The 12,879-nt window shown below is 31.7% G+C and overlaps 1 protein-coding gene across 2 annotated transcripts in view; it reads left to right on the top strand.

The window, feature by feature from the left end:
• Positions 1-12,879, top strand: part of LOC126881434 (1,5-anhydro-D-fructose reductase-like) — a 207,251-nt gene that overhangs the window by 153,868 nt on the left and 40,504 nt on the right. For both annotated transcript variants that reach the window (XM_050645724.1, XM_050645716.1), the window contains exons 3-4: positions 5,434-5,681; positions 7,433-7,699. In XM_050645724.1, coding sequence (XP_050501681.1) covers positions 5,434-5,681; positions 7,433-7,699 — 515 coding nt within the window. The remainder of the gene's footprint in view (positions 1-5,433; positions 5,682-7,432; positions 7,700-12,879) is intronic.

Here is a 12,879-nt window from a genome sequence, read left to right as displayed (position 1 = left end):
AAAATAAAACAAAAATTAGTTTTTTAAAAACTATTAAGGACTTTTAAATACCTTTTAATTATTTCAAATAAAAAAAAAATAAATAATATATTTATAGTACTAATTTATAATTATTTTATATTTATATAAAAAATATACTTTACTTAATAATTTAAAGAATTTTTAAGGAATACTTGAAATTCAATAACTTTTATAGTAAAATTGAATCAATTGATTTTCACGGGATTTTACAATTTTCCAATTGTGCAAGGTGAAATTTGCACAATTTTTAGTATTTTCTTGAGCTACTCCAGTTAAAAAAGAAGGTTGTGCATGCTATAGGAGGTGATAATATATTGCAGTTTTTTTTCCAAAAAAAGAAGCGAAGCTTGAACAATTCCCACCTTCACTTTCGTTGTTGGTGTTTTACGAGTACCATCAGTTTAACAGGTCATAAGTTTTTATTATTTCACTGCATATGCAATCTATAAACTGGATCGTAAAATATAGATTTCCATATATACAATACGTTAAATTTTCAGCTCTTAATGTTTATAAACAATGTAAAATTTGATTTATAAAAAAAAATACTAACTTGATTCCTATTTGTCATATAAAATTATTTTTTCTTTTTTAATATGTGTTTTTTCATCAGCTTTTCAGTGAGCCTACATGCAAGCGTGTGACATAAAAACTGTCAAAGTTATTCAAATTGTTTATAACCTAGAAAGTAGGGTCTTTTTCAAACGAGTTTTTTAATAAGAATTTTAATAAAATGTTAATTTTTTCTTAATGCATCTTAAAAGTAGACTCTCGAAAAATTGATTGTGATTTGCTAAATATCTCTAGATTCACTGTTAGGGCAAGAACAGTTGTATAAACAATTGCTCTCTGGGATAAACAAATTGAATAACTTATAAACTATTTGGTCAATCTGGTTGAAATTTAGTGCACTTAAATAAACCATTAAATTGCACAATTTAAAGTAGTTAAATTATATATCATCATGTAAAAAGTAAAGTTATTAATATTTAAAAATTTGTGCAAAAATGAGAGTTGTTTGCAATTATCTAGGTCAATTGTTTATGTATATTAATAAGAGAACTATCAAATTAAAGAACTTTTTAAGATCTATAACACTTATTTAAAACATTTTTCTCTAAAATTAACAAGAAACGTTTTATAGTCAAAAAACTGAGTTTGTCATTCTTTGTACCTGTTTAAAAAAAAAACAAGAAGAAAAATTAGCTGTACGTCTTCACGGAATTATCATCAGTTATCTCTCATCTACCGTTTAGCACCTTCAAAACCCTGCTTAACATTATTTCATGTTTTTTTTCCCTATTAACTGGGGTAAATCGCTTATATGTCAAAAACTATCATTTTTAGAGAAAAGTCACTAAAGACCTTTTCTGTTTGGAATGATCCAGAAAACCTAAAAAAACTGTTTTCCATGAAAAAAAAAATAATTTTAGGAAAAAAACAAAAAAAAAACGTTTAAAAAAGTTTTGACCACCTTTTGGTCCTGGCAACTTGCAAATTTGTTAAAAGGAGTCCTTTTTGAGTAAGATTGTGCAAAAAATCCGAATTAGAATATTTTTCCTAGCGGATGCGCAGTGGCTTTCTGGACTAAAGTTAGATATAATATGCGATGATTAGCCTTTATTTTAAATTTCTATAATGTATTAAGCATCGTGTCCTTTATATTTAAGGTCTTCAGTGTTTCCCTATTTTTTAAAGTAAATTGTTTATTTTTTCATCTCTATAGGTAGTATAGGTGGAGAATCTACCGTAGGTAAACATTCCCAACAGAAACATATCCGTCTCTTTCTAACTTTCTCCTTTTCATATTATCCTTTCGTGCACACGCATAGGGGAACATGGGTAGCAATGAGACACGGGAAACAATGAGACACCTGTATTTCTGGCTACCTATGTGACTTTTTCGTCAAAATTTTGGCATGCGCGCTTTATCTTTTATGTAAGGACCACGAGGTTTCTGTTTGTAGGCATACCACGTGTTTAGTTTCGTTCCGACCGGCAGTGAGTGTTAATATTTGGCAAATTCTTTTTTTGTTAAAGATACGTATTTTTGAATTTTTAACGAAAAACCTGTTTTCTTTCATTTTTTGGCGAATGGATAATATGCAGGGCCTTATTATTTGATGATTAGAGATATTTTTTCATTGAATAGATTAAAGGTTAGGTTGAAATTAATTTTTTTGTTGTTGTAAAGGTCGCTTGGGTAACAATGAGACATGTCTCATTGTAACCCCATAATGTAGATTATTTTATATCTTAATTAAAAATTAATTTTTTTAGTCTTTTTTTTTAAATGCCGCGAAATACTCCTAGGAAATCGGACAAACAGAGCTTTTCAGAGGTACAATTATTGCGTACAGCTGTAGATGCCGGATTCAGCATCAGAAGAGTAGCTAAGGAAAATAACTTGGAAGTTTTAGACATTGGCAAGAGAATATAGATAACTTTTCCTCCGCATTCAACATTCAACGAACATGTTGCAATTTCTGGATTTAGGAGTCTTTAAGCCATTTAGTTTGGCTTACAACGCTGCCAAAAGGACATAAAAATGATTTTGCCATGTCCTGTTAACTATGGCATAACAAAATGACAAAACGCTTTTTATTCATTTGAAATTAAGTTCAATTTAAATATTCAGTAAAATTAATGTTTATGTTTTTCTTATATTACAATAAGGTTTAGTTTGTTTATTTCTGAAAGGCAGAAAAATTAATGTTTTTGTTTTTCTTATTTTATTATTATTGGATCACGTTTTGTTCAGTTCTAATATTCAGTAAAATGAATGTTTATCTACGTGTTTCTTATATTATTATTAGTTTTAATATTAGTTTAAAAATTGCACTTTTCAAATAGTGTCTCATTGTACCTCCGCTATGGGTAACAACGAGACAAATGACATTTTGATACCATATTTTCTGTATTTACATTATTTATCATTTTTTGCATTATATTCTATTCAAAATTATTTGGAAATACTTATACCATCGTGTAACACTCTAAAAATAAATATTATTTAGCTAAATTTTTAATATACTAAACTAAGCTCCAAAAAAGTGTCTCATTGTTACCCATGTCCCCCCACGCACACACATACCTTCCTACCGTCGTTATTTTAGCATCATGGCGGCCCTGATTTCAAGCGGAAGGCAGAGCCGCATCTAGCTCCCGCTCTTACTTCTCTTTTATCAACAGCACCTTTCTCACATAATTATGAATTTTGTTTCACTGTCGCTCTTCATCATCATCTTCTCTTACCATCTCTCTCTCCGATTGAAATACTCTCCAGATCATTTCTTTCTCTCACCTATCCGACACACTCGAATAGGGTATGTGATACAGTTTCTAAAGCACCACAATACATACAGCATTGTCCGATTCGAGTTTTTGAATATGTGCAAGTAGAACAAGAAACTCCTGTATCCTGTGAGCATCTGCATCAGATAGTAGTATAAGCGCCTATGTCCGCAGTCGTCACCTTCGCATCTTCGCAGATTCGCAGATCTTTCTCCCCGATTCAAACACTCTCTACATTTATTTCTCTCACCCACACGACACACTGGAATAGGGTATGTTGCATAATCTCTGAAGCACCACAATACAGACAATTGTCAGATTCGGCCTTTTTGAATCTGTGCAAGTAGATCAAGAAGCTCCCGTATCCTGTGAGCACCTACATCATATAGTAGTATAAGCGCCTTCCCCGTTGCATCCCACTCGTCCTGCCACATCCCAATGGATGTGACCATCTCCTCGCATCTAACGTTCTACGCTTGTATCTCACTCTTTTTTTTTTGCTGAAATATCCTTTTTCTCTCTCTATTTCACTAACAATATGTGACACGAATGACTACTACCGATAGGGCATCCACAGACACAGTAATGTAGTCACTTGCTATTCTACCCACAGCAGACTAGTTCTGTCCGTGGGTAACAAGAGTCTCTTAAGGCCTGTCTTTCCACAACAGCTGCATTTCAGACTGCTGCTGCGTAGATAATAATATTGCACAACTCCGTATACATAGAACAGGGCAATATAAGTATGTCAGCAATGAACATCCAGGTTTGGTTTCTGAATATAACTCTCATATGGATAGAGATGACGCCATTGGTCATTATAAGGTAAAGACGATAAAAAAATTGTATCTGCGGTTATATTTTCACCTCTTGGATATGATTATTGTATTATTGTCAACAGTTGGCTATTCTATAGAAAATGTTGTGTACTTGTCTAAAGTAAATGGCTGAAATATTCCGATGTTTGTGCATGTCTAAAAAAATTAAGTTTTTATCAAAATGAAGACGACCGTCTGATCAAAGCATTGATAAACTTTGCACGAAAAAAGAAGAAAATCGTCAACTGTAAGTTTAAGTTATATCCCTCTAAAAGACATTAGAAGTGTCTGCATTGATTACTGGAGTATATATGATACGATTAGAAAAAAGTGCTACAAATATGTAGGACAGTTTTCCTCATAGAATGCTAGAAATGAGTATTATTTTTGTTTAAACAAAAATAATACGTACTGCTTTATCAGATTTCAGCTGAACTGAATTTGAGCTGTTGATGAGCAAGGTTACAGAACCACGATAACATTTTTTTATATACATACATAGGTATTAATAAACTTTTTTCTTTGTTCTGTACAAGCTTTCTTGTAAGCGCTATAAAAATTGAGCAGGGTTAAACTAACGATCTTGCACAATAATTATTTTTTTTTTGTATTATTTTCGTTGTATTACTAAACTCTTTTGTATATGTTCGTAATTATCCCAGTATTTCTAGTAGTAGGGGAACCCAAGCGGGGGCTTTTGCAGTTGCTCAAGCGCGTCAGAAAATCACATGGACAGAAACCTTGTAAATGTACCCCTACCACATATGGACTCTTAACACAGTTCGTTAAGGGGGGTCCTAAAAAAAATCTATCTTTAAAAAAACTCCAAATCGTCAGATTAAAACGAGGTAAGTTAAGTACATGAAGAACAGTGTATATTTCAAGAACGGAAATGGACGAGTCACAAATTTTCGCAAAAAAAATCGAATATTTCGCGAATGACACCAAACACGACACCCCACAGAAATTGGTTGGTTGTTACTTTAAAATCCTAAATAGGAACCCCCATTTTTATTCCAGATTTGGATTGCTTACGTAAAAATAAGTAACTTTTGTTTGAGCCGTTTTTCGAATTATGGATAGATGGCGCTATAATAGGAAAAACAATTGGATATGGAAAATTAAATTAAAAAATGGAAAATCCCCACTAAAATGGAAAACTTCACTTTTTTGGTTTTAGCACCTAATCTTCACAACCCAATAGGTCCACATAACGCTCGAGTAACTACAAATTTAGCATGCTTTCTCCCTTACTATAGTCTACACAGTGTCAATTTATTAAATTATTATTTATTTCTAGAAAATGGAGGAACAAGTCGATGCTGGTAGAGCTAAAACAATTGGAGTTTCCAATTTTAACATCACCCAAATTGAAAGGATTCAGAAAATTGCCAGAATTCAGCCAGTGAATTTACAAGTAGAAATTCACGCATATTTTCAGCAACCTGAATTACGTGAATTTGCTCGAAAAACCAATATCACAGTGGTTGCCTACTCACCTTTTGGAAGTCCTGGTGCAAAGAAATTTTTCGAGTCAGAGAATCTAAAGTAAGTTGATATCAAAATACTAAAAAAAACTTGGTCTCTTATTTTTGTAAAATATTCAACTATATTATATAACTATCTACAACTGGAAAATAAAGTTATATCGAACCCGTTTCTGTCGTACTAGACATTAACAATATATCTAAAGCTTTTGTAACAAGGCTCAATTTAACCTCTTTCATATTTTACCAAAGCTAGCTTACTGTGCCTTTGTCTGTAGACTTGGGATCATTAATACTAACATGGGATAAAGGAAGAGTCCGCGATGGGCGTCATAAATTTGCTTTTTTCTTTTATAATTTATTGATAGACCCAGAAGTTACCCATTTCTGAATCCTCTTTTATCTTTCAGTCCAATTTATTCCCATGGGTTGGGACAAAACACTGTCAAGCATGGTAGTTTAGCCATCATTCGCCAAGGCTATAATCCCATGAGTTCTCCAGCCCAACAAAAGTCAATAGCATAAAAATTTTTAATGTAAAACGAATAATGTTTAAATTGTTTTTATTTATGTGTTTTTAGTAGTCAGTGTTACCACCCCTAGCCTTATGCGAGCTTCAATTTGCATGGACACGCCCCTAATCAAATTGTCAACAATTTGTTTTGGTAGGCTGATCCATTATTCAAGAACAGCTTGTACTAGCCGTACGGTATCTTGTGGATTATTCCTGCAATATCTAATTTTTGTTTTGAGCATATCACAGAAATGCTCTATAAGGTTAACGTCGGGTGCGCAAGCAGGCCACTCTGGAACAGTGATATCTTCTGCTAGAAGGAATTGTCTAGCCACTCTGCTGTTATGTGTAGGTGCCTTATCATACATGAAAATTAAATTTTCTCACCTCGCTAGGGCCCAACTACAGATTCTAGAACTAAATCAACATACTTGTGAGCTGTTAAAGTTGGTTAGATGAAAGTAAAAAAAAATAAAGTAGGTAGTTTTTTTACCGATCACAATGCCTCTCCATAACAAGACACTTCCTCTTTTATATGAGTGAACAGATCTGGCATTTTGCGTCTGGCTTATCTTCCTTGCCATCTAAGTACACGAACTCGTCGGTTATCTGATTTTACTCAAATCCTGTTTTCGTTTGAAAATAGCACATTTTGCAAATACCCAATGTTCCAGTTTTGGTGTTGAAGACACCAATTTAGGCGATCAATCTTGTGCTGCCGGGAACCCGTAACTGTCTCCTGCTGTAAACTCCCTGGCACGAGCTCTTTTTCTTATCGTTTCAACTAAAACACTTACACCTGTAGTTTCCAAAAGCTGTTTTGCAGGCGGGCACCTTATACCCTAGCGCCGGTACTGCCCAGAAGAACCGCGTAGTCCTGTTGGTTATATTGTTAATATCAGTGCTCCATTTGAGTTTGGAATCCAGGATTACCTCTAGGTACTTGTCGTATTTCTATCGAAAAATTTTTTCGAATAATTGCCCATTTTTATAACGACATAACGAAGATATATTTTTTTCTTTCTTCAAATCAGAAAGTTGCACATTTTGCAGTACTTTTGGCTTTAAGAGGTGTAGTCTGTGATTATTTTCAATAATAATATTTTTATTTTAAGTTAAACCAGAAAACCGTGGGAATGTAGGTACCTATTATTTATTGTAGAAGCTGTTGTCTATGAATTTAAATATGAAAAATTGAACATCAATTTTTTGTTATCAATATTAGCAGTATTATTATTACCAAATGGTTTTTTGTTATTATACTAAATACCATTTTAATCCATTTTTTTTTATTTTAGTGTGAATCTGTCTCTACCAGACATTTTACACGATGATGTTGTTACACAAATTGCTAAAAAACACAATAAATCTAATGCGCAAGTATTACTTCGGTACCTCCTTCAACTAAATATAGTAGTTATTCCCAAAAGCTCGAATCCAAATCGACTGAAACAAAATTTTGACATTTTTGATTTTACGTTGGACGAGGATGACATGAATGCTTTAAAGAAACTAGATAGAGGACCAAAAGGAAAAATAATTAAGTTGGTGGAAATTTTTCCAGGGTAAGTATACCTATTTTAATTTAAAATATTGATGAATTGGTATATTGCTGTATAATTTGTTTATTGATGAAAGTAGTATAGTTATAACTTACTGTAAGTGTACCTAACTACTTTCATTTAAACTATTTATTAATAGTCCAGAGAAATAAGATTTTTCTCGTGACACATCCCCCTCCAGGCCAAAACCAAATTTTTTGAGTAGTATGGACATCTATATTAATAACCTTTTCGTACTTCCGGGCCTAAAGTGACAACTTCACTCCCTTGTGACAGGTACTAAAGTGTCACATTTAATCCCTCCGGGATTAAATATTGACGAAACTCCCGGAACGATTAAATCACAAACAAACGAATTTAAGGGATATTTTATTGAAAAATTGATTTCTTAAAATTTCTGAATATAAACAAATTTCCAAATTTACCTTAAGCATTAAATATTTATCATCCGGAGCCTCCCGTAAGAACTGATCTACCTGCTCAGACGTGAGAATTCTTGACTTCTTTGGCTTAAATCCCTCATTTCTTCTCTTCAAAAAAGCTAATAATTTTGGAAATTTACTTATATCAATATCTTCTCTAATGTTAATAACCGATTTCAGCATTGAGTAATGTGCCCAGAGAGTTGAGGCACAAACCGCTTTTGATTTATCATCGAAGTAGACTAACAGCGCATTTTCAGTAGGTTGTCTCACATTTTTTAAGCGGCACCACTTTTTAAAAGCATCGTACTGCTGCTCGTATAGTTTTCTAGATTTCGGTGGTAACAATTCTTCACCTACTTCGGCTGCTCTTTTATCAATATCAGATACACCTTCTTCACTCATGATACCAATAATTATCAATAACAATGTTTCTTTACAATGACACTAGTAATGACAATGTTTCTAAATTATAACTGTCACAACGCAATGTTACTATGGTAACTTATTTTAAAGACAGTTTATTAAATGAGTTGAAGAGAGAAAAAACTGATTGAAATTATTGAAATAATTAATAAAATCATACCGGAAGTACGAAAAGTATCGTATATACCTTGCGACTGAAGTACATTTAATCCTTCAGGTAAATTATGGCCCTCCCTGCGGTCGGGCCATAAACTTTACCTTCAGGATTAAATGTACTACTTCAGTCCCGCGGTATATAATGTACTATTATGTTTCCTGCAGCCGATTTTGATGATATACATAGTTATAAACAAATGAAAATCAAAAAGCGGTAAATTTTCGCTTTTTTCGTCTATAACCAAAAAGTTAAGCATTTTAAACAAATTTGAGAGTAAGAAACTCATAAATCGTCTAAAAATTTTCAATATGGCGTTCGCTGAATATGTCTATCCTTATTGGTTGCTTAGAAAATTGTAAAATAAATCATAAATTTTGAGTTTTTATAAATATTCATAACTTATGTAAAAATTAACTTAGAACCTTCTTATTACACGAATTGTTGAGACTTGTGGGGCTTAAATTAAACTTTAAATTTCAAAGCAATTGGGTAAATAGTTTAAAAGTTATTTAATTTGTTTATCCCAAATTTATTTTTTTTGCAACACTATAAGTCAGAAAATTATGAGGTTACAATAAGACTTTTGACAGTTTATGGAAGAAGAAAATTTATACTATTGACTTAATTAAAAAAAATGACAAAAAGTAATTTTAAACAGTGTAAAATCATTTTGCAAAAACCCGTCGATTTTTTGCTTACTTATAAACAATTAGAATAACTTTTTAACCGTTACCCGTAGAAAAATTATTTTTTCAGATTTGGAAAGACTGAATTTTTATACACATTTAAAAAGAAAAACAATTGTCCTAGGACAATTAGGGACGAAGTTAGCCCCCCCTCTTTTTTAATTCACATGTTTTTGCAAAATAATTTTGCAGTATTTAGAATTATTTTTTGTCATTTTTCTTTAATTAAGTTAATAGTATAAATCTTCTTCTTTCATAAACTATACAAAGTATTAGTGTAACTTCACCATTTTCTGACTTATAGCGTTGCAAAAAAAATTAATTTGGGATAAACAAATTAAATAACTTTTAAACTATTTGACCAATTGCTTTGAAATTTAAAATATAATTTAAGCACCACAAGTCTCAGCAATTCGTGTAATAAGAACATTCTAAGTTAATTTTTACATAAGTTATGAATATTTATAAAAACTCAAAATTTATGATTTATTTTGCAATTTTCTAAGCAACCAATTAGTCCAGAGAAATAAGGTTTTTCTCGTGACACATCCCCCTCCAGGCCGAAACCAAATTTTTTGAGTAGTATGGACATCTATATTATTAACCTATATGTTTCCTGCAGCCGATTTTGATGATATACATAGTTATAAACAAATGAAGATCGAAAACGGTAAATTATCGCTTTTTTCGTCTATTACCAAAAAGTTAAGCACTTTAAACAAATTTGAGAGTAAGAAACTCATAAATCGTATAAAAAACTTCAATATGGCATTCGCTGAATATGTCCAACCTTATTGGCTGCTTAGAAAATTGCAAAATAAATCATAAATATTGAGTTTTTATAAATATTCGTAACTTAGGTAAAAATTAACTTAGAATCTTCTTATTGCGCGGAATGCCGAGACTTTTTGTACTTAAATTATATTTTAAATTTCAAAGCAATTGGTCAAATAGTTTAAAAGTTATTTAATTTATTTTTCCCAAATTCATTTTTTTTTGCAACACTACAAGTCAGAAAATTATGAGGTTACAGTAAGACTTCTGACAGTTTATGAAAGAAGAACATTTATACTATTACCTTAATTAAAAATAAATGACAAAAAATAATTTTAAACAGTGTAAAATTATTTTGCAAAAACATGTCCATTTTTTGCTTACTTATAAACAATTAGAATAACTTTTTAACCGTTACCCGTAGAAAAATTATTTTTTCATATTTAGAAAGACTGAATTTTTATACACATTTAGAAAGAAAAACAACTGTTCTAGGACATTTAGGGAAATATTACTGTAACTTCATCATTTTCTGACTTACAGTGTTGCAAAAAAAATTAATTTTGGATAAACAAATTAAATAACTTTTAAACTATTTGACCAATTGCTTTGGAATTTAGGGTGTAATTTAAGCACCAGAAGTCTCAGCATTCCATGTAATAAGAAGGTTCTAAGTTAATTTTTACATAAGTTATGAGTATTTATAGAAACTCCAAATTTATGATTTATTTGGCTATTTTCTAAGTAACCAATAAGGATAGACATATTCAGCGAACGCAATATTGAAGTTTTTATACGGTTTATGAGTTTATTACTCTCAAATTTGTTTAAAATGCCCAATTTTTTAGTAAGAAAAAAGCGAAAATTTACCGTTTTTTGATCTTCATTTGTTTATAACTATGTATATCATCAAAATCGGCTGCAGGAAACATATAGGTTATTATTATAGATGACCATATTACTCGATAAATTTGGTTTCAGCCTGGAGGGGGATGTGTCACCAACACGATATTTTTTTTCCTTATTTCTCTGAACTAAATAAGGATAGACATATTCAGCGAACGCCATATTGAAGTTTTTTATACGATATATCAGTTTCTCACTCTAAAACTTGTTTAAAATACTTAACTTTTTGGTTATAGACGAAAAAAGCGAAAATTTACGGTTTTTTGATCTTCATTTGTTTATAACTATGTATATCATCAAAATCGGCTGCAGGAAACATATAGGTTATTATTATAGATGTCCATACTACTCAAAAAATTTTATTTCGGCCTGGAGGGGGTTGTGTCACCAACACGATATTTTTTTTCCTTATTTCTCTGAACTATAACTTGTTTATTACGATGCGGCCAGTTATTCGTTTCTAAATTTTTTTAAAATTTATTGTACTAACTGCTAAGCCTTAGATCGATTTCTTAGAAAAGAATCTGTAGTTCAATAAGTCTTAGGTCATTCGATCTGTGACTTATTTACTTCTATTTCATACTCATTCTTGTTCTATTTGTTTATAGTGGTTGAATTTACATTTTTGCTACCTTTAGTTAAGCTTACATTTGCATTATTTGGCAATTATTCTCTACATTTTTTACTATCCCGACAACTTGCGAAAATGACAACGTCAAATAGATCATATAAAACATGGCTTTAGTATGAAAAGGCTATAGCGGGATCAGATGTAAATGTGTAGGTACTCGTCTGGATTCTTATTTGGGATTGGGCACTTGAAAGTTGTCCCATAGCGTTGTCTCATAGGGTGTCCCAAAAGTAGCGGGACGGTCTAGCGAAATATCCATTGGATCAAAAAGCGGAAAAAAAAAGTTTTCAATATTTTTCAAAAATCTATCGAATGACACCAAACACGACACCCCCTCCACACTCTGGAGGTGGGGTGGGGGTAACTTTAAAATCTTAAATAGGAACTCACATTTTTTTATTGCAGATTCGGATTGCTTACGCAAAAATAAGTAACTTTTATTTCATCCAAATCTGCAATAAAAAGCGGGGGTTCCTGTTTAAGATTTTAAAGTTACACCCACCCCACCTCCATGGAATGGAGTGGGGGGTCGTGTTTAGTGTTATTCGATGGGTTTTTAAAAAATAACTATTTTTTGCCACCGCCCCCCTCTAAATTCGAAACCCACTTAAATGAAAAAGACAAACCTGATCCTTCTATACAAATAACAAAAATATTGTCAAAAATCGTTATTTATTGATATGCAGTTGAATTTATGTGCTAAAAATATGGAGCAAAACACTAAAAAATGGTTTTTTTTTTCAAATTGTGTGGATTTTCCGTAGTGAAAATAGTAAATCTAATCCTGCCGCTGCCGTTCAACAGAATGGAAAACATACACGAAAACTAATTATTGGGAATTTGGCCAAGAATGACCTAACTATTTAAAAAAAAGTTTGAAAAATTTAAATTTTTTTCCTGAGCTCAATTTTTAACTAAAAAATGTGAAAAAAATCTGTGTACCTAAAAATAAAAATGAATGTTTACGCATTTTTCTCAGATTTTTTAAAGTAAAGGATTGCCCTGATTTTTTTTTTGTACAATCGCGCTTTTTGTTACAGGAGCCCCTGGGCCACCCAGGGAGCTAAAAAAAATGGCTAAAGGGGTTTTTACATAATATGTACTTTCGAGTGCCCAATCCCAAATAAGAATCCAGCCGTGTGCAGATTTTACCATGATAGCCTTTCAATAAATTTATGGAG

This window comes from Diabrotica virgifera, chromosome 1 (assembly GCF_917563875.1).
Source record: "Diabrotica virgifera virgifera chromosome 1, PGI_DIABVI_V3a".
NCBI classification, from domain to species: Eukaryota; Metazoa; Arthropoda; class Insecta; order Coleoptera; family Chrysomelidae; genus Diabrotica; species Diabrotica virgifera.
This window is presented reverse-complemented; position numbering and strand designations above follow the sequence as displayed.